This window comes from Schistocerca americana, chromosome 4 (assembly GCF_021461395.2).
Source record: "Schistocerca americana isolate TAMUIC-IGC-003095 chromosome 4, iqSchAmer2.1, whole genome shotgun sequence".
Taxonomy (NCBI): Eukaryota; Metazoa; Arthropoda; class Insecta; order Orthoptera; family Acrididae; genus Schistocerca; species Schistocerca americana.
Genome location: NC_060122.1, coordinates 834,604,354 through 834,631,780, shown reverse-complemented (window position 1 = coordinate 834,631,780; position 27,427 = coordinate 834,604,354). Strand labels below are relative to the sequence as shown.

The 27,427-nt window shown below is 42.1% G+C and overlaps 1 protein-coding gene across 1 annotated transcript in view; it reads left to right on the top strand.

Annotated features, from left to right (window-relative positions):
- The window catches only part of LOC124612576 (putative fatty acyl-CoA reductase CG5065), a 429,978-nt gene extending 420,564 nt beyond the window's left edge, over positions 1-9,414 (top strand). The window contains exon 9 of the mRNA XM_047140860.1: positions 8,311-9,414. Within this exon, the coding sequence (XP_046996816.1) occupies positions 8,311-8,485 (175 nt within the window). The 3' untranslated portion in view covers positions 8,486-9,414. The remainder of the gene's footprint in view (positions 1-8,310) is intronic.
- Positions 9,415-27,427: the final 18,013 nt, after the last annotated feature.

Below are 27,427 nucleotides of genomic sequence, written 5' to 3'. Positions count from 1 at the left end.
GTAATAGTAAGGTATCTGAAGGTTAACCAAGGTCAAAAAGGTGGTATGAACGTCCATTTACAGAAGGTGTTCGAAGTGATGACCATTGGTATCAATGTAGTACTGCAATCTTCTTATCATGGATTGAGTGGTATTCCTTATCACATCGGCGCTTATCGAAGCACATGCTCTAACAATTCTCTCCCGCATATCTTCAGGTGTAGCTGGAACACCTTCATAAACAATGTTGTTTACAAATTCCCACAAAAAAAAATCCAGAGGCTTCAAGTCTGGCGAACGAGCCGGCCACGACACATCTCCTCCGCGCCCAATCCGACTCATTTCCAGCCATCAGCGAAAAATGTGCTGGACACCCATCGTGTTGATACCACATTCTGCTCCTTGTTCCTGAAGGTATTTCTTCCAATAACAGACCTAATGTTTGTTGCAGGCGAGAATCCCACACCGTACATTCACCGACCACGGTTTTTTGTGTGCATCTCGCCGCAGCCAACATCGATTTTCAGTTGCCCAACAATGCTTCTTATGTAAATTAACATTTCCATGGTTACTGAATGTAGCCTCGTCAGTAAATAAAATAAAAATAATAAATGTATCAGCCCTCTGAATCTGAAGTTGCCGGCCGAAGTGGCCGTGCGGTTAAAGGCGCTGCAGTCTGGAACCGCAAGACCGCTACGGTCGCAGGTTCGAATCCTGCCTCGGGCATGGATGTTTGTGATGTCCTTAGGTTAGTTAGGTTTAACTAGTTCTAAGTTCTAGGGGACTAATGACCTCAGCAGTTGAGTCCCATAGTGCTCAGAGCCATATGCTATATCCAGTCTGAAGTTGAACCCATTGGAAGAATTCAACGCGACGCGTACAGTCCGCACCAGTTAATTCTCGGTGGAGACTGATATGGTAAGGATGATATTTATGGCGATTCAGATCACGAACACTACTCTGGCTCATGCCTGATTCCCTTGCGATTTTATGCAAACAAACACAAGGATCTCGAACCACAGTGGCAAGAGTACAAATTTCCGTTTCCTCGTTAGGAACTTTCCTTTGCCGGATATGGTTCCGATGCGTTAAAGATCCAGTTGTTCTCAATTTATCACACACATATTTAAATTTACGACGCGTAGGGTGAGTACATTAAGGATATCTTTCAGAGTATAAGTCTCTAGCTCTCACTGAATTTCGTTGGCATTCTCCGTAAATGAGAAGCATATCAAATTGTTCTTCGATCGAATACATCATTCACATTCACTTGATTCGACGATTCTAGTCTTACCGCTCCTGTTAGTGTTGTACTGCGAAAGCGTCGAATGGTGTTTACACGCCAATGGCACGGTAGATGGATACGCCGTATTCGGCGAATGTTTACTATTTGCACGATACTAGGGGGAATTGTCAGAGCGTGTGATTCGATAAGTGCCGCAGTGATGTGGAATACCACTCAATCGATGACAAGAAGATTGCAGCACTGCACTGACACCAATGGTCATCACTTCCAACACCTTCTGTAAATGGACATTCATGACACCTTATTGACCTTCGTTCACCTACAAAAACCTTACTGTCACACATCATTGGATTCGTCTCGATAGCCGCTATCAGAAAAGAAGTACCAAACTCTAGCACCGCATTTATAAAAAGTTTACCTTGATATCTCTTAGGCGACCCCACCTAGCAACAAAATATCAACGTCATATTATGATCCCCGCTGTCCAACGCAACATTTGTCCCACAAACTTTTCAGCTACCGTCATACTTTCGGAGTTATTCTAGGTGGCAATAGTTAGTGACCCACCCTGTATACATGGAAGTCGCCACAGAAGCATGGCAGAAGAAAGTGGTGTACCATTATAAGCTTAATAATAAAATTATAAACACACTCCTGTTTGCAGATGATGAAATAATCTTAGCGGACACGGAAGATACACTACTGGCCATTGAAATTGCTACTCCACGAAGATGACGTGCTACGGACGCCAAATTTAACCGACAGGAAGAAGATGCTGTGATTTGCAAATGATTAGCTTTTCAGAGCATTCACAAAAGGTTGGTGCCGCAATCGCGATAGGCCACAATCCGACCTTTATCAACATCGGAAACGTGATGGTAGGCACTTCTCCTCCTTGCACGAGTCATCACAACAACGTTTCACCAGGCAACGCCGGTCAACTGCTGTCTGTGTATGAGAAATCGGTTGGAAACTTTCCTCATGTCAGCAGGTTGTAGGTGTCGCCACCGGCGCCAACCTTGTGTGAATGCTCTGAAAAGCTATTCATTTGCATATCACAGCATCCTGTTGGTTAAATTTCGCGTCTGTAGCACGTCATCTTCGTGGTGTAGCAATTTTAATGGCCAGTAGTGTAGTATTACAGTATCTAAATATAATACTAATATAATGCCATTCCATGGTAAGGATCAGCGAAGCTCAAAAATAATAATTACACATTCCCGAAATACTGTAGGCGGAACAGCGACCAATACAACGTGTTTGAGTGTATATTTTCAGTTTATTTATTTTGCCCAATGGGGACCGGCTTCGGTATACAGTACCATCCTCAGGAAACCTACGAGCAAAAAATTCCATTACCTAGTTAGAACAATGACGCAAGAGAAACTGCAGCATTTCACAGCTGCACTCTACCGACGAGGAGTGGAGTGGTCACCGCTGCCGTGGCCGGTCGGTGAGCTGCGACACGGCGTGGAGAGGGCGCCGCTGAGAGCCCAGCGTACACGTGGACACTGCCAGAGATCACTAGCCCGCGGTTTCAGAGATAACATAGGAACACTGCGTCACTATTCCCTCTGGACGCAAGATTTTTCCCAATAAAAATAATTTTGCATTTTTTTAATACATAATGCTGTTATTTCGACGATAGTTGCTTAATTTAATGATTCATGGTTATATCGACGTTTCATAGTTGCATAAACTTTATATATCGGTAATTGTAAACTTGGATAAACTGATATTTGCTTTTAATGGTTTATTACACTGCGAACTATTTTTATACAATTTCTTTATTTCAATTTTTTTGTTTATTTTTTTTTGAAAATCTTTTACATTCAACTTTCTAAAGGTTAAAAAAGTATTATAAGGAATAGAAAGTGAAACTCTGTACACAGGGGCACTCTTACCGCTGCTGGCCGTAATTTCCGTCTATGTAAAACTCAACGCTGACCTTCTCTTTTAGTAATGGACAGGCCTATTAAGGGAATGACAACTGCTACCTACGCACTCTAAGGTTACACAATACACCATACTTTTGCTGTCATAGAGGTTAACATTTTTTAAATTTCTCTTGCATTATTGTTGTATGTAATGGAATTTTTTGATCGAATGATGGCCTGAAGGTGGTTCTGAGTACCGTAACCGCTAGCATGTACGCAAAATAAATAAATTGCGACTGTAGACTGAAACATATTCTTTTTCAACGTGATAACCGACGATAAACTGCTAGAATACATAAATGCTTTTAAACACCCGGGATTTGATATCTCATATATTGCACCCAATCATCAAGAATACAAACTGCAAAAATTTCAACGGTTGATAAGTACAATAAATCACACTCTCATTGGGAAAATTAGGTACTAAAATGCTGTAATGTGATGGCAGTACCACTTCTCATGTGTGGGTCAGAGACGTGACCACTATTCAGCAGCCAACAGAGGAGGGTGAAAGAAGCAGAGACGGTACTGCTAAGACCAGTTGCTGCTTATAAATTCATTGGATCGTATAAAGAGTAGTGAAATCAGAAATGAAACTCGCATCAAAAGCATACTTCAGAAAATACAGGAGTACAGAAAGAAATGACATGAACATATTCAAAGGAAGGTAGATTAACGAATACGTTAATTATTATACAGATGCAGACCTCAAGGGAAAACAGATGTTGGTATTTCTACGAAGAGGTGGAGAGATCAGCTGCAATCTACTTGAAATCGTCACAGGCAATAACTCCTGACCACAACTGGATCTGATGATGATGTCCTACAGCACTGTAAATAATTAAGATGTTGCACAGTGCCTTGGTGACAAATGAAGAGTAATGGCGGCCACTCAACTCTTGAACTGCGCCAACAGTTCCTTCGGATGAGCTAGGGATTTCGTTCGGCTGGGGTGCAGGTTCCCCACAGCTTCGGTGCTTGGACTGGCGGGCTGGGCCTGATCAGTCAGCCGCTGCCACGGCCCGGAGACGCCAGCTGTCGTGGCACCGATGATACCGATGCGGCTCTAATGGAATCCCAATGTTTCAGGCGCCTTTGTTCGCGGTCACTGCCTCATCGGCTAGAGCTGCTGACGTTTCACTGCCAGACAGCAGGTGCTGATGCGTCAGCCTCATAGGTTCGAAGTACGTCGCCGGTACGTGACGCGGAAGTTGCAGAGTCGAGGCCAATGGCGTTGGATTTTTTACCTCTCATATGTGGGAATTTTAGAGAACCAGCCTTGAACAGACTGGTAGGGGTAAACAGATCGTCAGTGTAATGGATTGTACCTCCCATTTCATCACCCCCGAGTCTCAGCCCACACGCGGTCTGCACATTGTGCTTGTGAGCAGTTCAATACGCCTTGGCCGACCCTATCATAGATGTTCCAAACACTGTGTTTATTTTAAAGTAGACGCAATACGAAACTGCAGTACTGGTACCTACGACCTGGAGAATGTATACATGGATTCCCATGTTTTGTTTCTCTAATATTAAATACAGGTACATAGCAAACTAACAAAAATTGAAGAATTTTGTCTATAAGAATATTTCAGTGTGTGATGCATCGCCGTTTTCCTGCATTTCATAGGTCCCTACTCGAAGTTTTCTGGTACACTTCCAGCTCGGCGCGGTAGTGTTATGGGGTGGCTGGTTCCGGTTGCAGAGCTGTATATGTGGGAAGCTGTAGTGTGGGCTCTCCAGTACGTCAAGAATGCTTACTCAACAGAACGTTCCTTATTATTTGCTGCCTTGCATACAGTACTTGCACAATAGTAACCGAGGAGCCACCCACGGCTAGTGAGCAGCTGGTGACATCTGCAGCAAAACGCTGAGGCAGCACGACAGCAGGTGGCAGTGACGGTCCCCTCGCTGACTCAGCAGTGTGTCAGCACCACATTGCGGTGTTCTGAGGCCAGTGGTTGCCGGCTGCTGCCTGTGGCTGGTGGTGTCTGCCAGAACCGTGCAGGTGTTATGTTTGAAACCCACTATCAACAGGGCTAGCTGACAGCTCACAAATCAGTACCCTCACTCAACTGTTGATGCTGCTCTGTAAGATTGGATTAGTTTAACTGTGCATTCGGTCAGTGGAAGGGATAGACACTGTGCCAGTCAAATGCATGGAGCTGTAGGGACGCTGCTCCCTGCTGATCTGGGAGCATTTATGGTCCCTGTGGCTGCACCATGCAGCAGTCCGGTCAACCACAGGCTGCAGAACGTCGCACTGTGGGGTGCTGCACCAGCAGTGTTGCAGCTCCTAGCTACAGAGTTATGCCAGTGGCTGACCCACGTCTCCCTTGTTTGGCAGAGGAGTCCTGCCCAAAGTTCAGGCCGAGGCACTAGTGCAATGCCGCCTCAGTCTAATTTCTTAAAACAGAGACACAGCAATACCATGAAGTGCATTAAAAAACATGACATCTCTGTTGTGACATTCGCTGTAATCAAGGGACATGCCTCGAGCTGCAAGGGAGATTCATCCCAGATATGGACTGCAATATATTAAGGTGTTTGTAAGGGATGGTGAGAAAGTAAGGTTACAAAGACTGCAGTGAAAAGTGCACATTTTATTTGATACAAAGCCGGCCGCTGTGGCCGAGCGGTTCTAGGCGCTCCAGTCCGGAACCGCGCTACTGCTACAGTCGCCGGTTCGAATCCTGCCTTGGGCATGGATGTGTGTGATGTCCTTAGGTTAGTTAGGTTTTAGTAGTTCTAAGTCTAGGGGATGGATGACCTCGGATGTTAAGTCCCATACTGCTTAGAGCCATTTGAACCATTTGATAGAACCAATACAGCCAACTGATAACACATACGTTAGGTCGATTTTGTGACAGCTTCGGTATCGGTTTAGGCACTTGTCGCTTTTTCAGATGAGTTTGAATATATTCTCCTGGTAAAAATCCCGTCCTTGCGTCTTCAGCCACGTTGTTCTAAAGTGTTTCACCTCCTCATCTGAAGCGAGTTGTCGGCCTGCTAGGTGAGCCTCCTGTTGCCCTGAATCAGCTCCTCCATGTGGACTGGGTTCAGATTCTTCATGCTATGCTGGATCGACCACAGCGATACTTCTCGGTGACGTTTTCCCTGCCGGCTCCAAACTTTCAACACCATTCTGCAACGTGCTGAAGGGACATTACTATCTCTTTGCGAACCTCTACCAGTTGCTGCTGAATTTCAGCAGCCGTTAGATGTTTCGCCCACAGAAATAAAATAACTGAACTGATCTCTTCGCGAGACCTGTTATCCAAAGGTGCCGCCATTAGTGTTTACCTGCAACCTGCGCTGTGGGTGGCTGAAACTCTGCATAGTTACCAACCCCGTTTATCAGAATTACCGCACACTACTAATTTCTACCCCGATAACCACATGTTTTATAGCTTGTTTGTTCGTCTTTGGAACGAAATACATACCAGATTCTGCGTATCAGGGATAGACAGTTTGTTGGAAGGTTTTTAGTGCTATGTGACATTAAATGTCTCCGCATAGGTCATGTAATTCGCGTGAGTTACGGACCGCTGATTTGCGTACGTGGCAATGGAAATGAGTGTTTGGCGTCTTTGGCCGGGAGTCCCCTTGCGGGGCAGGTCCGGCTGTCTTGGTGCAGGTCTTGTTACATTCGACGCCACATTCGGCGACCTGCGCGCCGGAAGGGGATGAAATGATGATGAAGACAACACAACATCCAGTCCCTGAGCGGAGAAAATCTCCGACCCAGCCGGGAATCGAACCCGAGCCCGTAGGATGGCAATCCGTCACGCTGAGCACTCAGCTATCGGGGAGGACTGCGTACACGGGGATGGAGCCCGACAGCGATCCAGATGGGTTCCATAGGATTTACATCTGGCGAATTTTGTCGCCGAGATATCAACGTGAGTTGACTATAATGCTCCTCAAACTACTGTAGCACGGTTCTGGCTCCGAGACACGGACAGTTATATTGCTGAAAGACGACATCGCTGTCGGGGGGGACATCAAGCATTAAGGGGATGCAGGTGGTTCGCAACTGTCAGGGTGTCTTCGATTACCGTCAGAGGTCACATTCAACCGCATGAGAATGTCTCCCATATCGTAATGTCCCAACAGCCTGGGTCAACGGCAAGCTGGACGTTTCAAGCCGCCCTTCACCTCGATGACAGCGTTTGTAGAGACGACCATCAACCTAGTGTACCAAAAATGTGATTCACTTGATGAGACGACACGTTTCCATTGGTTGACGGTCGGATTCCAATGGTCCCGTGCCCATTGCAACCGTAATTGACGATGTCCTTGGGTCAGCACGTGAACACTCTGCTGCGAACCTTCACGTTCAACGATGTGCGATGAACGGTGTGCTCCGAAACACTTTCAGGTGCACCATCATTGATCTCTTTCGGCAGAGGCGTCACAAATTGCCATCTGTCTTACTCTACAGAGCAGACAAGCCTCCGAACCTCACGTCTTGTGAAGAGTCGTGGACATCCAACCATTTAGCACCTAGTTTTACTTTCACTGTCCTTCTACCTCTTGATAATTAATTGAAACCCTCAGCTGCCCACAGATGTTGTTGGCATACCTTGATGGTGACTCGAACCCGGGATCTCCTGCTTCTCTTTCTGTAGATGCACGTGAACATTCGACCAGATTCGCCGTTTTCGAGATACTCGTTCAGAGGCTCTGTGTGATGATAAACTGCCGTTTGTCAAAGGGCAGATTGTAATGGATTATAATGGATGTCTCATTTTGCAGACCACATCTTCACTAGGGTGATCCCCCGTCCGTGTCTGCTCCGCTTACATGCTTTTATTAAAGCGTCACTTGCCAGCAACGCGACCACACGCATCCAACGTCGCGGTGGACAGTGGTCACAAAGTTTTGGCTTATCAGTGTGTATAACAGACCAAACTCCAGGAATGTCAGCCTCGTAACCTTAGTTTCTGATCTCCGCTTGTAAAAAATCCTCAGTATGTTCAAACAGGATCTATTTGTACTGATGGTGTGTTCATGCTTATGGAGAAACCTTATGCTGGATCATGTCCACATGACTCTGTAGTCAGTGTCTGTTCTGTGGACTAAATTGCTCGCTCCCTACATGTTCCCATACTGTGGCCTCACCAGTGGCTGTTGTTGTTGTTGCAGCCTGTATGTGCTGGACCGCACGGCTAAGGCTCTGTTCGTGATGCTGCTACTGTGGCTGCTGGTGGGCTACTCCGAGACTGCGCGCTCAGCCATGGACACTGTGGCGGAGGCCCTGCGCTCCCTGCCTCTGGTGGGCAGCGTCCTCACCAAGGAGTCCACTCTGCAGCCCATCTGAGGGCGGAGGGAGGCACAGCAAGCTGCCGGGCTGGGGGGCTGTCCGAGACTCTCTTATTCCACAATATATATCAAATCTCACAGCTCATATACGTAAATGTATCAATGGTACTTGCTCTGCACTTGCTCTTTGGCATGGAATAACATGTGGGGATAAGTTCACTTACGATAAAGGCAGAAATGTTTGTGTACAAAGAGTATTGTAGGTATACCCATACTTATCTCTCGTGGTGGGAAACTAACTTTACAATGAATTACAACCGTTTCACATTATATGTATTGCATGTTTTACAGTATGAAACAGGTAGACTGGTTTGCATACAGAAAGTATGGCAGAATATGGCTGATGCAATTGTAAATCAAAATACATGAGTTTTATACAGTTTACAAGCATCCTATTTTACAGGCCTATACAGTCTCTCAAACATAGGTATCTATTACGTAATCCAGCGTGATAAATGTACAACATCTGTTGTTTCCACAAGCTGTGATCAGTAATGTTTGGTTAGATTCGTATGAAATAACAGTACTTGTACAAATCTTTTGAAGATTATATAAGATAATATTTTATACAAAAAAATTGTTTACAGACAGCTACAAATTTTAAATATGATTTGTGTGTGTGTGTCTTACGTGTGCGTGAGCGCCTGTGTGTGGGAGAGAGAGACAGACAGAGAGAGAGAGAGAGAGAGAGAGAGAGAGAGAGAGAGAGAGAGAGAGAGTTGCTCTATAAGCTAATTCAGCATTGCCACATAAGTAATCTGTAACTGGAAAATGACTGATATATATGTATTAGTTGTAAGTCTCGTTATAGGTAGCTAAATCTTTTTATACATTTGTAAATCTGTTTTTATGCTAATGGTAAAAGATACCGGTCAAGTTTGTGTCATGTACGAGTACTTGCCGCTTGAATAAAGAATTGATCCTTAATTTAAATTTCTTAGTAATGACACCAAATTTCACGTTTATTGTATCAGTCTCAACATTAGTTAATTGTTAAATACCAAACCCCCCAACTGTTTTTAATGACGTTTAGAAATATCTGTTCAGTTTCACGTCATCAGCCAGACCTTACACAAAGTTATCGTCAGTGGAATGAACTGGAAAAAAAAAAAACGAACTGAATGTGAGTATCGGTAAAGTATATCGATTATGCTAGACACATATCTTATGAGGTGCCACACTGGCCAAATTTCACTTCGTCGTTCACCTGTTCTCATGCATAATCGCAGCGGCAGAGATCCTCATCTTCCTCAGTCCAGAGAAGCTAGTATTCCGACACCAGTGCACTCGAAACACGCTGCAGCGTCAGAATGTAACCTCCGTAACTTAACTACAAGCCTCTTCTAATGACGGATAGTTTTTCTCCAGCACAGTTTTTTTGTAACGGACTTTCGTACCTACACTTTTTGTTTTCAGTTCATGCTTTTCAGGAAATTCTCGCTAACATGCTTCGTAACTCTACTCCTACATTTTATCGTATTATTTATGAAGATATACCAGAAGATGTTTCTCCTCTGATTTAAATTCGTGTAGTAACACGATATATCTTCATTAGGGGACTTGAGGTGGCGGTTCGGATAACTACAATGTAAAGATTGCATTTCCGATTTTATGTCTAGTATTCTATCAGGTTTGTTAATTCATGAAATCTACTTTTTGTGATGTGCAGGCTTACTTTTCCATTCTCGTACTCTTTGGTTTTTGTTTAAAATGTGGTGTGAATCTGACTTTTAATTCCATCGTTATCCTCATTACTACACAGAAAATAGTGTCTCTACAAAATTATGTTCTGAAAACCTATAGCTAGATTTTAAGTTTGATGCGAGAGGACTACTTAACGTTAGAGAATTTTCTGCGTCCAGTAGTCATTGTTTTCTCATTTATTTTAAAAAGTGCTAATTCTCCTTTTATCAAAGAGTACTAACAAAATAATCAATCTAAAAACAAAAAAAATGTATCAGATCCACAGAGTACCTCACCATGACAGCTGTAGGGAGATTCTGCTCACTCTGACATACATTTCATTGCTTTAACCACTGTGCCACTTCACTCAAATAGCATACAACCAAAATGCTGAAATAGTATTGACAGAAACTTCTATTCGCATTTATAGTCACAGTTTCACACGGTAAACAGTCCTCCCTAAGAAGTTGAAATAAACTTCATACAGACACAAACAATACACATAAAAACATCCATTTCATTATAGAGAAAGGAACACAAAAACAAATGTCTTCCTGGATATAACAATAAAGAGAGACAAAATAAGCACAAAATTGGCATTTACCGAAAAGCAACAGTAGCAGTCACAATTACACATGCTGCACCAAAGCATCCAAAAACCCTCAAAATAGCAGCTCTCTAACACGTGGTACACAGACTCAATAAAATCTCACTCACCAGAGAACTCTGTGAAGAAGAACTGTGTGCAATAAAGCTCATAGCCGGAAACAACTGGTAAAACACCGATATAATGCAATGACTGAATCACTAAGTCAAAACGCAACTAAACAAAAATGACTGCAAACAGAAGAAAAGTACACCAAAAAACTCTGCAATCAACACAGACACTAGAGAACGCACCACAGGGACACTTATGACATGACTAGCAAAAATAATTGGTGCACTTTAACACGTAAAACAAATCAACACACAAAATAGCAGATGTGCTGACGACTGCAAATCAGCGTAACTGGAGATGACAGGCAGATATTTGAAAACTAGCTACAAAGAAAACATAAAAGCGTGAAGTATGAATACAGTCATTTTATCTTTTCTGAAAACCTAACAACGTGTAGGATGAGTTATCTGAGATGGAACAGAATATGAAAACTATTAGAATGAACAACTACCACAGAAAACCTCTATCATCACAGGAAACTTTTCGTGTAAAAAGATTTCTTACAGTGGGCAAGAAAGTAATAAATGACTAAATCAGTATAAGTAACAACTCAATGATCATGTTGGCCACTAAAAAAATAACAGATGTAAAACATAACCATGCTAAATAATAACTTAATCTCTCACTAAAGACACAAAACAAAAGTTTTACGTGTCACTCCACTTAGAATTTCTCTTTTTTTCAGAGCAGTCCTCACCACGCACAGTAACAAATGCACACACACAATAAACAAACGAATGTCGAACTGCACAGAGACACAGCGTCACAAACAAAATACGAATGGAAAACGCACAACTACAGTTGGCAATATTGTACACACGTTCACACAACCAAACACACGTATTAGAATTAAAGTGAATTGTTGTATTGATATGTGTTCGAAAACGGCTAAAATTGGACGTTCTACTCCAGGAAGACACAAAATCTTAAGTAGAACGAAACTGTAATCTAACGATCTGAAACTTGCGGTCCAAAATGCTGTTTCTTATCTGACAATAGAATAACAGAAAAATTAAATCTAGCAGCTTATCTGGAATCCCCATATAATGCAATTATTTTATACATAAAACAAACACGTATTACATGCCATGGAAGGGGTTTATAAATGAATAAGAAGCGAAACGCGTATGGCACCAAACAGGTTCTCATTTAATTGTGTAGGCGGATCAGATTTCCAAGAAAGCAAGAAAGAAGAAGTTGGTTTTCTTCAAATGACAAATTTTAGGAGAAGTTTTAAGATGTTGCCAGCATGAAAAAAATCCGGGAGTCGTTTCATTTTAGGAGAAGTTTTAAGATGTTGCCAGCATGAAAAAAATCCGGGAGTCGTTTCAGAGGCTTCACCTTTTCGTCTGTATACCCTATTTTAGTCGTTCCCTTGTTAAGACTCCTATGTATTTTTTCCAAAGCGATGCATACACAACTCGGATTTTTTTCAGTAACTTTCTTTATTTATTACATCGCTGGAGAATTATAGATGTTCGGTTGAAAATCGAATTTTATGAATAGTAAACCTTTGGATTTGGGTTTATTAACCATCGCCAATGGCTGGCGATGAAACGGGACCCGACGCTGCACTAGTTTCAGAGTTTCCACGTTGTGACATCTTACTACAATGCGCGGAAGCGTCGACTTAGTTTCTCGCACGTAATAACACCGTAGATGGTTAGGCGGGAAGAAAGGATTTTGCGCAACGTAATTGTATACGTTTACAGCAACAGTCTCAATTAGCATGTGCCTCGCTGCATCTACAGTCACGCAAGTTTCAGGCCAGAAGACAGAAGCCTGCGAGATGCCCCTAGCTGACGAAACGGGTATAAATGCCACCTGAAACCATTTCCTGGTACGCATGTTAAGGAGAAGCGGGCTTGTGATTAATACTGCCTCTAACCTTCACAATGGCCTCAGTTCGACGAAGATGAGCATCTATAAATTTCTCCTGGATTGCCTTATTAGGTCCGGCAGAGCTACCAAACTACGTGGGTGTTTACGTCGTTTCACCCACTGTTCTAAACAGTCGCCACACACTTCTATGGGCCGGCCGAAGTGGCCGTGCGGTTAAAGGCACTGCAGTCTGGAACCGCAAGACCGCTACGGTCGCAGGTTCGAATCCTGCCTCGGGCATGGATGTTTGTGGTGTCCTTGGTTAGTTAGGTTTAACTAGTTCTAAGTTCTAGGGGACTAATGACCTCAGCAGTTGAGTCCCATAGTGCTCAGAGCCATTTAGCCAACACTTCTATGGGACTAACATCGGGGAAATTAGCGGGCCAATTGAGCTGAGATAGGCCGCTTGGATGTTCGTGAAACCGGGAACGCTTGCGTGCGGTGCTGTGATCACGACTGCCGCCATTTTTAAAGGACGAGAGTGTACCGAACTTCATCTTAATGAAGCCATAGAAGAAATGACAGAATTGTGTCACCAAACATGTTGAAACAAACAGTTTAATCTTTTAATTTAATGAGTCCGTGAATGAGTGCAACAAATAAGTGTACTGTAATAAACGCAGTATAGCTACGAGATGCAGTCCAATAAGGTAACGATTCTGTCTCTACAAACAAAACACATATCAAACGCACAAATAAACAACTTCCATGAGAGAGTGTCAGTTGTGAGTTACGTAATTTTACTGATTTCCACTACTTATAAACCATCTTTATTTTAGCATGTCAGTTGACGTGTTTCGTATTGTGTCGAATTTAAAATTTCAACGGAGGAAGGGCGATGTCTGGCCTAAAGGACATGCAAAAGACATTTATGGTGTTTTACGAAAAGTACGGGATGCAGGCCGGCCTATGTAGCCGTGCGGTTCTAGGCGCTTCGGTCTGGAGCCGCGTGACCGCTACGGTCGCAGGTTCGAATCCTGCCTCGGGCATGGATGTGTGTGATGTCTTTAGGTTAGTTAGGTTTAAGTAGTTCTAAGTTTTAGGGGACTGATGAACTCAGATGTTAAGTCCCATAGTGCTCAGAGCCATTTGAACCATTTGAACGGGATGGAGTCACCTGACCTGATTTAAAAGCTCCGCTCATAATGTTTAGATTTGGGTCTGAAATAATTTACAACACGATGTGAGATAACTGCATATGTGTGGCTGCATTTTATACAGGATGGTCCATTGATAGTGACCGGGAGAAATATCTCACGAAATAAGCATCAAACGAAAAAACTACAAAGAACGAAACTCGTCTAGATTGAAGGGGGAAACCAGATGGCGCTGTGGTTGGCACGCTAGATGGCGCTGCCATAGGTCAAACGGATATCAACTGCGTTTTCTTAAATAGGATCCCCCATTTTTTATTACATATTCGTGCAGTACTTAAAGAAACATGGATGTTTTAGTCGGACCACTTTTTTCGCTTTGTGACAGATGGCGCTGTAATAGTCACAAAAGTATACGTACGTGGTATCACGTAACATTCCGCCAGTGCGGATGGTATTTGCTTCGTGATACATTACCCGTGTTAAAATGGGCCGTTTACCAACTGAGGAAAAGGTCGATAAAGTGTTGATGTATGGCTATTGTGATCAAAATGCCCAACGGGCGTGTGCTATGTATGCTGCTCGGTATCCTGGACGACATCATCCAAGTGTCCGGACCGTTCGCCGGATAGTTACGTTATTTAAGGCTGGCTGGTTCAAATGGCTCTGAGCACTATGGGACTTAACATCTATGGTCATCAGTCCCCTTGAATTGAGAACTACTTAAACCTAACTAACCTAAGGACATCACACACATCCATGCCCGAGGCAGGATTCGAACCTGCGACCGTAGCAGTCGCGCGGTTCCGGACTGAGCGCCTAGAACCGCTAGACCACCGCGGCCGGCCGTTATTTAAGGAAACAGGAAGTGTTCAGCCACATGTGAAACGTCAACCACGACTTGCAACTAATGATGATGCCCAAGTAGGTGTTTTAGCTGCTGTCGCGGCTAATCCGAACGTCAGTATCAGACAAATTGTGCGAGAATCGGGAATCTCAAAAACGTCGGTGTTGAGAATGCTACATCAACATCGATTGCACCCGTCCCATATTTCTAAGCACCAGGAATTGCATGGCGACGATTTTGAACGTCGTGTACAGTTCTCCCACTGAGCACAAGAGAAATTACGGGGCGATGACAGACTTTTTGCACGCGTTCTATTTAGCGACGAAGCGTCATTCACCAACAGAGGTAACGTAAACCGGCATAATATGCACTACTGGGCAACGGGAAATCCACGATGGCTGCGGCAAGTGGAACATCAGCGACCTTGGTGGGTTAATGTATGGTGCGGTCTTATGGGAGGATGGATAATTGGCCCTCATGGTATCGATGGCAATCTAAATGGTGCAGTGTATGCTGATTTCCTACGTAGTGTTCTACCTACGTTACTACAAGATGTTTCACTGCATGACAGAATGGCGATGTACTTCCAACATGATGGATGTCCGGCACATAGATCGCGTGCTGTTGAAGCAGTATTGAATAGCATATTTCATGACAGGTGGATTGGTCGTCGAAGTATCATACCATGGCCAGCACGTTCACCGGATCTGACGTCCCCGGATTTCTTTCTGTGGGGAAAGTTGAAGCATGTTTGCTATCGTGATCCACCGACAACGCTTGACAACATGCGTCGGCGCATTGTCAATGCATGTGCGAACAATTTGGAAGGCGAACTACTTGCTGTTGAGAGAAATACCGTTACACGTATTGCCAATGGCATTGAGGTTGACAGACATCATTTTGAGCATTTATTGCATTAATGTGGTATTCAGCATGCGTTCTCAGAAATGATAATTTCACAAAGGTACATGTATCACATTGGAACAACCGAAATAAAATGTTCAAACGTACCTACCTTCTGTATTTTAATTTAAAAAACCTACCTGTTACCAACTGTTCGTCTAAAATTGTGAGCCATATGTTTGTGACTATTACAGCGCCATCTGTCACAAAGCGAAAAAAGTGGTCCAACTGAAACATTCATATTTCTTTACGTACTACACGAATATGTAATAAAAAGTGGGGGTTCCTATTTAAAAAAAAACGGAATTGATATCCGTTTGACCTCTGGCAGCGCCATCTAGCTGGCCAACCATAGCGCCATCTGGTTTTCCCCTTCAAGCTAGACGTTTCGTTCTTTGCAGTTGTTTCGTTTGCCGCTTATTTCGTGAGATATTTGACCCGGTCACGATCAATGGACCACCCTGTATACACACTGCTTGAGAAAGCTATCATTTGTGTGAGATAACTCAATGCAGATATGAAAGTGCATGCACTGTTGTTGAAATATTAGAATTATAAAACAATGCGAAGATCTCACGAATAAATCTCCGAATTTTTGGTCAAGATAATATAATTCCGTTTGTCACATGATTGAGGCTACCTTCAGGCACACGACATCCGTGGGTGGAACACGCGGTAGCCTACAAAAAATTACCACAAGCGAAATACTTAAATAAAAAGAATTTAATCTGTATTAAAAATATTGAAATAGTATCACTAAAATTGTAAAGGGAGACGAAAATTTAATAGTCATGGGTGACTGGAATTCGAGTGTAGGAAAAGGGAGAGAAGGAAACATAGTAGGCGAATATGGATTGGGGGACAGAAATGAAAGAGGAAGCCGCCTGGTAGAATTTTGCACAGAGCACAACATAATCATAACTAACACTTGGTTTAAGAATCATGAAAGAAGGTTGTATACATGGAAGAACCCTGGAGATACTAAAAGGTATCAGATAGATTATATAATGGTAAGACAGAGATTTAGGAACCAGGTTTTAAATTGTAAGACATTTCCAGGGGCAGATGTGGACCCTGACCGCAATCTATTGGTTATGACCTGTAGATTAAAACTGAAGAAGCTGCAAAAAGGTGGGAATTTAAGGAGATGGGACCTGGATAAACTAAAAGAACCGGAGGTTGTACAGAGATTCAGGGAGAGCATAAGGGAGCAATTGACAGGAATGGGGGAAATAAATACAGTAGAAGAAGAATGGGTAGCTTTGAGGGATGAAGTAGTGAAGGCAGCAGAGGATCAAGTAGGTAAAAAGACGAGGGCTAGTAGAAATCCTTGGGTAACAGAAGAAATATTGAATTTAATTGATGAAAGGAGGAAATATAAAAATGCAGTAAGTGAAACAGGCAAAAAGGAATACAAACGTCTCAAAAATGAGATCGACAGGAAGTGCAAAATGGCTAAGCAGGGATGGCTAGAGGACAAATGTAAGGATGTAGAGGCCTATCTCACTAGGGGTAAGATAGATACCGCCTACAGGAAAAATAAAGAGACCTTTGGAGATAAGAGAACGACTTGTATGAATATCAAGAGCTCAGATGGAAACCCAGTTCTAAGCAAAGAAGGGAAAGCAGAAAGGTGGAAGGAGTATATAGAGGGTCTATACAAGGGCGATGTACTTGAGGACAATATTATGGAAATGGAAGAGGATGTAGATGAAGATGAAATGGGAGATATGATACTGCGTGAAGAGTTTGACAGAGCAGTGAAAGACCTGAGTCGAAACAAGGCCCCCGGAGTAGACAATATTCCATTGGAACTACTGACGGCCGTGGGAGAGCCAGTCCTGACAAAACTCTACCATCTGGTGAGCAAGATGTATGAAACAGGCGAAATACCCTCAGACTTCAAGAAGAATATAATAATTCCAATCCCAAAGAAAGCAGGTGTTGACAGATGTGAAAATTACCGAACTATCAGTTTAATAAGTCACAGCTGCAAAATACTAACACGAATTCTTTACAGACGAATGGAAAAACTGGTAGAGGCCAACCTCGGGGAAGATCAGTTTGGATTCCGTAGAAACAATGGAACACGTGAGGCAATACTGACCTTACCACTTATCTTAGTAGAAAGATTAAGGAAAGGCCAACCTACGTTTCTAGCATTCGTAGACTTAGAGAAAGCTTTTGACAATGTTGACTGGAATACTCTCTTTCAAATTCTAAAGGTGGCAGGGGTAAAATACAGGGAGCGAAAGGCTATTTACAATTTGTACAGAAACCTGATGGCAGTTATAAGAGTCGAGGGACATGAAAGGGAAGCAGTGGTTGGGAAGGGAGTAAGACAGGGTTGTAGCCTCTCTCCGATGTTGTTCAATCTGTATATTGAGCAAGCAGTAAAGGAAACAAAAGAAAAATTCGGAGTAGGTATTAAAATTCATGGAGAAGAAATAAAAACTTTGAGGTTCGCCGATGACATTGTAATTCTGTCAGAGACAGCAAAGGACTTGGAAGAGCAGTTGAATGGAATGGACAGTGTCTTGAAAGGAGGATATAAGATGAACATCAACAAAAGCAAAACAAGGATAATGGAATGTAGTTGAATTAAGTCGGGTGATGCTGAGGGAATTAGATTAGGAAATGAGGCACTTAAAGTAGTAAAGGAGTTTTGCTATTTGGGGAGCAAAATAACTGATGATGGTCGAAGTAGAGAGGATATAAAATGTAGGCTGGCAATGGCAAGGAAAGCGTTTCTGAAGAAGAGAAATTTGTTAACATCCAGTATTGATTTAAGTGTCAGGAAGTCATTTCTGAAAGTATTCGTATGGAGTGTAGCCATGTATGGAAGTGAAACATGGACGATAAATAGTTTGGACAAGAAGAGAATAGAAGCTTTCGAAATGTGGTGCTACAGAAGAATGCTGAAGATTAGATGGGTAGATCACGTAACTAATGAGGAAGTATTGAATAGGATTGGGGAGAAGAGAAGTTTGTGGCACAACTTAACCAGAAGAAGGGATCGGTTGGTAGGACATGTTCTGAGGCATCAAGGGATCACCAATTTAGTATTGGAGGGCAGCGTGGAGGGTAAAAATCGTAGAGGGAGACCAAGAGATGAATACACTAAGCAGATTCAGAAGGATGTAGGTTGCAGTAGGTACTGGGAGATGAAGAAGCTTGCACAGGATAGAGTAGCATGGAGAGCTGCATCAAACCAGTCTCAGGACTGAAGACCACAACAACAACAACATCACTAAACGAGGGTGTGATGTATTCATCTGCGCTTGGACTAATGTTGAGCGACTTTATACGTCGCTTCGAATACTGCCCATCTCACCAAACAACAAACGTATTGTTTGAACTTAGACAAGAGCTCTTTATCTGGAAATGCTCCAAATAACTCAACACCACGTCTTGCGGTAAGAACGAGAACCTGGTCAAATAACTGTAGCGCGAGATCTAGGGATGGAAAACGGAAATTAACTTCAGTTCTACTTAATATCTTACCCAACCACAGAAAAGTCTCTCCAGACCTCTACATGCGCAGCAAAATCGTCGAACTATGTGGACACCCTTTCTGCCTGTAAATTACACAGTCGAAATGAACCACGCAGCTTGCCGTACCGGTTGGCAGCCGTCACTGCTGGCCTATGCTGTAGCATATTTCTCTTCTTTTCTGAACTGTTTAACTTTTATGTTTCACTTCCGTTAAACAGCTATATCCTCGACAACCACTTCTTTAATGACTTTCTAACGTTTAAATTTATATTCGATATCAACAGTTATTCTGTTTCAGAAATGTTTTTCTTGTAAAATGTTGATGGTGTACAGCAACCAGCCACAAATTGGTTCTAAATTACTTTATTCAAAAAGTACCATTACCGTTTCGAATTTACACATTTCATGATCAGACGTCTGCCATGTTTCCGTCAAAACAAGTGATACAGTGGTTTACCGATGAGTATCAATTGTTTTGACGAAAGTGTGAAAACCGTCTAATGATGAACTGTGTAAATTCAAAGTCAGTAACCTAAAAACAATTTGTGCCTGCCTGCCGCACAGCATCAACTATTTCAAATAACAGCCTCGGCCTCCAACCATGTCTTTAACTTACAAGTTTTTAAATGTTTCTCTTGCTATTGTTAGACTTTGTTTTACTCGTATATACTATCTAATTTGGCCACTATCGTTTGTTTTGCTGCCCAAAATGTGTTACTCATCTACTACTTTCACTGCCTCATATCCTACTCTAATCCCCTCTGAATTGCCTGATTTAATTCGACTACATTTCGTTACTCTTCTTTTACGTTTGCCTTTACATTAAATTTTTAAAACCTCTTCTCGAGATTCCGTTCTGTTTAACTGATGTACTATATCCTTTTACATTCTGACAGAATTCCAGTGTCAATGCAAAACCTCATAGTGAATTTTATACCCATTCCCAAATTTCTCCTTGGTTTCTTTTGCCGCTGGCAAAACAGATTAACGTCGGGGATGGGCTACAACTCTTCTCACTTACTGATTTCCTTTCATGACGTCGACTCTTATAAATGCAGTGTTGTTTCTGTACAAGTTGTACATAACATTTCGGTCAAAATATAGATCGCAGCGTCAGTGCCTACAATTCAGTTTTCCCATTCTTCTGTAAACAATTCGTGTCACTTCCCTAATATTCACACCTATGAGCGTCTGCTTTCTTTAGAATTGGAATTATTGCATATTTATTGAAGTCTGACGCCAATTCGCCTGGCCCTCTCACCTGGATCTCAATAGTTCTGAGGGTATGTCGTGTACTCCAAGGACCACGTGTCGACTTACGTCTTTCAGTGCTCTGTCATGCATGATATCCGAATTCTATACTTCCCGTGTGCGCCTTAATATCGGATATTGTTACATATTAGTTGTTTGTAGCTGTAGTAATTGCCTTTCAAAGTAAATCACTTTATTCGTTTGCCTCAGCTGTTCTGGCAGACTGTACCGTATTGCTTTATTTTTTTGTAACGGTACGGCGGAAATGATTCAGTTCTACACCTCGTTAGAGTTTCTGGTAGTTGCAGATGCCTTGAATAAGTTTACGGTAACATGCTTCTCGACCCTTACACAGCCTAGTGCACTTCCTGCAGATACCCTACTTTGTAGTGACGTCACGTGTGTTGTGGAAATTCCTCGTCAATATTTTATAAAATTTTAGTCTTCAGTTAGTTATTTTAAATTCTATTTGTGTTAATATTTGCTGTAAAAGTAACTTATTAATGGATTTTCATTAATCTCAGTCTTTCTTCCTGTGTTATTGACTCGAGTGCTCTGTTATTCGTGAGTGTTATTACGTCGCTCGTCCAAGCCTCGGGCCCGAGTAGTGTGTTTACATTTTGCGGCGTGCAGATGCTGCTATAGCGGTTATAAAGCTACGTGCTGATAAAGGTTTTTGTGCACTTTTATACAGTTTTTAAATTTAATAGTTTTCAGTGGAGTTTCGTGCTGTTTGAGGCGAAGTAACGATTTACTAAACTTTGGGAAACGTTCGATCGCTGTGTTTTTCAGAGTTTTCTGTGCGTTGAAGTCGTTTAGTAAACTTCGTGCTATAGTTATCAGCTGACGTTTCTTATTGTTTCTAGTGAAATATTTCAGTAAAATTTTCGTTCAGTGTTAACTTCGCTTAGTGTTCCAGGGGCCGTTTGAATTTTTTGGTTTTAGCTAATAATTTTGTGAAGTTTTGTTGGTATTAGCTGTGGTGTAGTAGTATTAATATAAGTAGTTGCCTTCTAAGAAGACAGAGAATAAAGAGATCGCTATTGTTAGTTCCGTAAATAGTTTACGTACAGATAACGTAGACGTACAGTTTTTTTTCAGTAACTGTAAAATTTTACCATGAATGATAAGTGTGGGCTTTGCATAGGTAGGTTGCGGTGTGGGATTAGTTCAAAGTATTTTCATTGGAGGGCATTCAGTGGGAATTTTAGCGAGATCCTCTCCTGGGAATGCAGAATCTGTAGTAGAAATAAGCTGGTAGAGGAGCAGGCGCATAAGATCTGTGCCCTTAAGGTGCAGTTACAAAGCGCAAAGGAGGAACTAAATAGGTTGAGGAGGGTAGGGGTGGTGGGGAATGGGAACTGGCAGTTGGTAAGAAGGCAGCTAGGAAGAGGAGATATTCAGACAGTTTTACTTTGCGTATATGCAATGGTTTTCACCAACTGTCGGAGTTTAGTGGAGAGGAGCTTCTTGTAACTGTAGCTGTAGGGAACATGTAGCAGTCCTCAGCAGTTAGGCGGCCTAGGTCAGTTGTAAAGTCTAACAGAAAGGTTCTGCTGCTAGGAAGTTCGCACGGTAGAGGTGTGGGCCAGCAGTTTCAGGAATTGTCTGGAAGTGAGCATCAGGTCACCAGCATTGTGAAGCCTAATGCAGGGTTGGCTCAGGTGACTGACAGCATAGGGGAGTTATGTAGGAATATTATGGAGGAGGATCAGGTAGTGATAGTGGGTGGAGCAGGGAACAGTCTTGATAGGGACAGGGAATATGATGTAGGTGGTGACCTAGTAAAGACAGCTTCATAAACTGGTGGCAATAATGTGCATGTCGTGTAACTGTTTCAGCGTTATGATCGGCCTCATCTTAATGCAGCTGTCAGGCGTGTCAGCGTGGGGCTGGAGAGAGCGCTGATGGCAGGGGGCATAGGTCACATGGAAGTGATGCCAGTTGGGTCTATCAGTAGATAGGGGTTTCACTAGGCATGGCCTGCACCTCAATAGGTATGGGATGGGGAGGCTGGCAAAGCTCACAGGTGACAGTGTAGTGGGTGGTGGTGGGATCACGCAAGGAAAAATTCCTGTAGTAGTTGGTGTTAGAGCTGCACCGTTTTTAGATTGAAATCGATTGATAGGTTTACCTGCTTAAAGGAAGTCCCTCTAACTATGGGCTCACCTCCAGAGGACGCCATGTTTCCAACTAGAGGAATTAGCATACTTCATCAGAATATAAGAGGTGTTAGAGATAGTCAACTGCTTATAGACGTTGAATCTGAAATTATTGGTATATCGGACTACCACTTAAATAACTTGACAATTCAGACGCTTCCTTTACCAGGATAGAGATTAGCTGGCTGTTTTTCACGGAGTTTCATGCAAGGTGGGTGAGTGGCTATGTACGTAGAAACAGTATTCCATTTGAGTCCATAGACGTATCACGACACTGCACTGAACAGATATTTGAATCTTGTGCAGAAGCAGCTGAATTTAGTGAAACTTTATAGGTCCCCTAACTCTGACTTCAGAGCATTTCTGTTCTGGTTAGAGAGACCGAGCGAGGTGGCGCAGTGGTTGGACACTGGACTCGCATTTGGGAGGACGACGGTTCAATCCCGCGTCTGGTCATCCTGATTTAGGTTTTCCGTGATTTCCCTAAATCCCTCCAGGCAAATGCCGGAATGGTTCCTCTGAAAGGGCACGGCCGACTTCCTTCCCCATCCTTCCCTAATCCGATGAGACCGATGACTGGTCTCCATCCCCAAACAAACAACCAACCAACCTTCAAGCTAGAAAGGGTTCTTGATTCACTTTGTAAGAAGTACCTGAAATTAGTTATATGTGGTGACTTCAATAAAAATTTTGCATATGATGGTGCAAGAAAAACGATGTTCGTAGATCTTATAAATTCATATGATCCGATGCAGTGTTTTTCCAACTAGGGTGCACTACAAGATGGGCATTCTGTTAGCAAAAGGGTGACTGGCCATTCAGACGATGATGCACAAATTTTAACACTAAAAGGCTTTTGTACTCAAACGAATGTCACATATAATTAAAAACTCTGTAGAAAAGTTAATTCAATAGCACAAGAGTTTTTTAAACCTTGTCCAGGAACGAGTGGCAGTATGTTGATAGTGCCGATAACAGATGATAAATGTGATACAGACAAGAGGGAGAGTGAATCAATAATTAAATGATTGAACGCTAAGGACTCTCATGGTTATAATGGAGTGCCTGGTAGAGCGTTGCGCATGTTAGCCCTGTATCTAGCCGCATTTGTAAATTTTCCTTTAGGAATGGTCAGTTTTCTGAACGATTAAAGTACTCAGTAGTAATGCCGATTTATAAAAAGTGAGAAAGGGATAATGTAGATAATTTTTGACCTATTTTTATGCCATCAGTGTTTGCTAAAGTCAATAAAAAAGGCTGTTTATGTAAGGATAGTTATTCATTTTATGTAATACGATTTGCTATCAAATGTACAGTTTTGCTTTAGAAGTCGTTAACAATTGAAAATGCTATTTCTCTTTTCTCTGTGAGGCACTGGATGGGTTAAAAAAAGGTTTAGAATGCCAGGAATATTTTTTTATATAACTAAGAGGTTTGATTGCGTTGATCACAAAATATTGCTCCAGAAGTTAGACTATCACTGAATACGGGGAGTAGCTCACAATTGGTTCACTTCTTACTTTAGAAACAGACAGTAAAAGGTCATTATTCACAATGTTGAGAATGGCTGTGACGTCGGGTCTGAGTGGGACACGGTCAAATGGGGGGAGGGGGGGGGGGAGGGGATCAGTGTTGGGTCCACTCCTGTTCCTTATTTACACAAATGATATGCCCTCCAGTATTATGGGTAACTCTAAAATATATTTGCTGACGACACTAGCTTGGTAATAAAGGGTGTTGTGTGTAACATTGGCCCATTTGCAAACAGTGCATTTCATCGCCTGTAGAAAATAAACACTAAATCACAGTAACACTCAGTTTTTACAGTTTCTGATACACAATACAACAATACTTGAAATTTCCATTTCACAGAATGGGCATATAATTAGTGAAACTGTACAGTTCACATTTCTAGGTGTTTAGATAGTGAACTGTCGTGGAAAGCCCATGTTCACGATCTTGTTCAGACTTAATGCTGCCATTTATACTGTTTGAACGATATGAAGTGAGTGATCGTTCGACACGAAAATTAGTCCACTTTGCTTATTTTCATTCGCTTATGTCGTATGATATTATAGGATATTTTCGGCTCAGAAACGGGCGGTTTGGGCAATAAGTGGCGTAAGTTCATGAGTCTGGGTATTTCGACATTGGTGCTCTCTCTCTCTCTCTCTCTCTCTCTCTCTCTCTCTCTCTACCTTACTGTCATTTCTTGTTAACAATATTAGCTTATTCCCAAGAATAAGCAGCTTCCACTCAGTTAATACTCGGCAGAAATCAAACCTGCGTCTGGATCTTGTGTAGAAAGGTGTGCAGTATACTGCAGCACCCATTTTCAATAAGCTACCAATCGAATTCAAAAATCTTTGCAGTAACCCACGCTCTTTCAAATCGAAACTGAAGAGTTTGCTCATGGGTTACTCTTTCTGTCCTGTCGAGGAGTTCCTTGCAAAACTAAGCTGATTATTGTTGTATTGTTGATTGCGTTCACTTAAACTTACAGTTCGACTTTTTTCGGGTCGATAAACATTTTATTTTTGTTTGTTATTATTTTCATGCTGTAATTTCATGTACTGACATGTTCCATGACCTTGAAAATTTGCTCCTCAATTTGGTCCTACCGAACTTGACGTGTAAATAAAAAAAATGTGGTATATTTAATGCCACTGCCTTCTGTTCACGTTGTGGAATAATTTCCACAAATGTACAGCTATGTTTGCTTTAGATATCGAAAAGCCAATGCTACTAGCCAATTGTTACTGATGCTAGCCACATGACGGCCCAAAGATGAATCATGTCATTTTTCTTCCTATATTATGTTCCTAATAGCAACGTTGAGATCCTGAATTAGTATAAACGCATTTACCTCGACCACTGCTGCAACTTTTTATTTACTTGTCAAGTCTTTATTACGCAATACATGTAGATGACGAGTTTTGTACACTGTTGTGAAACGAGATCGTATAAGCTTTATTGCTCTCTGGTTTGTCCATTTTTAGGGGTGAGCACGATTAGCTATGACTACATCTTTCGCCAAACAAATTGCTGCTTTAAAAATTCTCTAAGAGCAATAAATAGCGAGAATTGAAGTGTAATTTTGCAGCACTTGAGTAAGTAGGGAAAGTTCGTAACGTATCGGAAAGCGGGTGGTATCAGACTAAGGGCCGTTTCTAAACTCTAGCGCCTGTAGAAGCAGCTAAAACGCCATCACTAAAGCGCCACTGCAGTCTCTAATATGGAGGATCAAGACCGTTCACACGATTTCGAATGAGAGCGACAGTCCATTTTGGACTGGCAACAAATTATCAGTTTCTAGCGTCTTTTCCGGCGCACGATCTTAACTTTGGAGTCTCGTGAACTGTTTGCAGCTACGTAGTATTACATTTTTATTGTAATTTTACATAAAACTGAAATTATTCGATATATACTCAGACCGTGTCAATGTTTAGCTCAATTAACAACAATGGGTATTCTAAACTGCCACGGTGGTCCGTCCGTGTCGTATCGGACACAGAAATTTCGGGCTGTACCGGACAAAACTAACAGTATAAGAGCTTTTTAAGTTTTCTTTCTGTAACTGGCAAAGATGGAGAAGCCAAAACATAAATCTCATGAAAATAACAGGAAGGATATTTTAGCAAAAGTCAGACTTCTCGAAGTGATAATCAGGGAAGCGTGTCAGAAATATTCCGTTCCAAGAAGCGTATTAGGTGTCGGAATCAGTTCTTTGTGGGAAAGCAAAGACGTGGCCATGAAACCTGTTTTAGGAAACAAGTTTCTTTCGACAACATCAACTGATGAACAGGATACAATATTTTATTATGAAAGAAATCTTCGAAAGAGGCAGGATTTAGTGCCGCCTCTGTGAGAGTTAGGTCCGTTAGAATTCTGCCCACATACTGCTGGACAGCCTTTACTACACGTCTGATAGGCGTTTCACTAAAGGTTAAACTAATACATTGACTTTGGCCTGTTTTGTTCAAAACTTAAATTTAGTGACTATTTTCTGATTTTCTGCTCATATGCGCGAACTTTCTCACGATGTGGGAACTTACTTTACATTAATATTTGTAACCATTATGGTCCAATTAAAGAATTTTTTGTAACGAAACCTATTTTATATCCGTTAATTTCCTTCCCGATAGAGCCGTACAAAAATTTAGACGAGCAAAATGCAAAGGGTGAAAAATGTTTTAAAAAATCAACAAAGTATATACATCCGACATCGAATTTTATAATTCTGGTACGTGTTGTATAATAACATTGTTTAGTGTGAAGAATGTTGCAATTAACCATCAGAAGAAAATTATACTTTCGAAAAAGCTTACGTGTGCAACACTACTTGAGCTTCCTGTACTTCAGAATGACTTGTTAAAAGAATACTGCGTTTCTGAAAGAAACTGAAATGTGTATTTAAAACGCCAGCTTTGACCTTTTACGGTGTAGAAGTTCGTATGACATCCCCTTGCCTTCGAGGGAACCTGTTGTTGCTGTGTGATTTTCCACGCCCATCTCGGCGAATCGGCTTGTGCCTCTCCAGATCCGTCTCACCCACAAACATCCGCCTCTAATGAAGTCGCTGTCCTCGGAACAATTTCTAGTATTCGGCTGCTCGAGTTTCTTGTCATATAGGCGGCTTTTGGATATCATGAAATACACAGCAGCTTCCGTGAAAACACAATAAGCTGCGAGGGAGGAAACGTTTCTGGGAGAACAGACGGTGCCGGATACAATGGGAAGATGTCGCTGCCGAGCTGTATCTTGTTTTTGTCGTTGCGTAACGATCGAACTATGGAGTCGAGGTATGACGTCTGGCAATCATCAAGGATATATTTTTTTTTCTCGAGAGGGACGTTCAAGAATTTATTGCTACCGTTCCAAAGAAATCAAGGAATTATTACAAAGA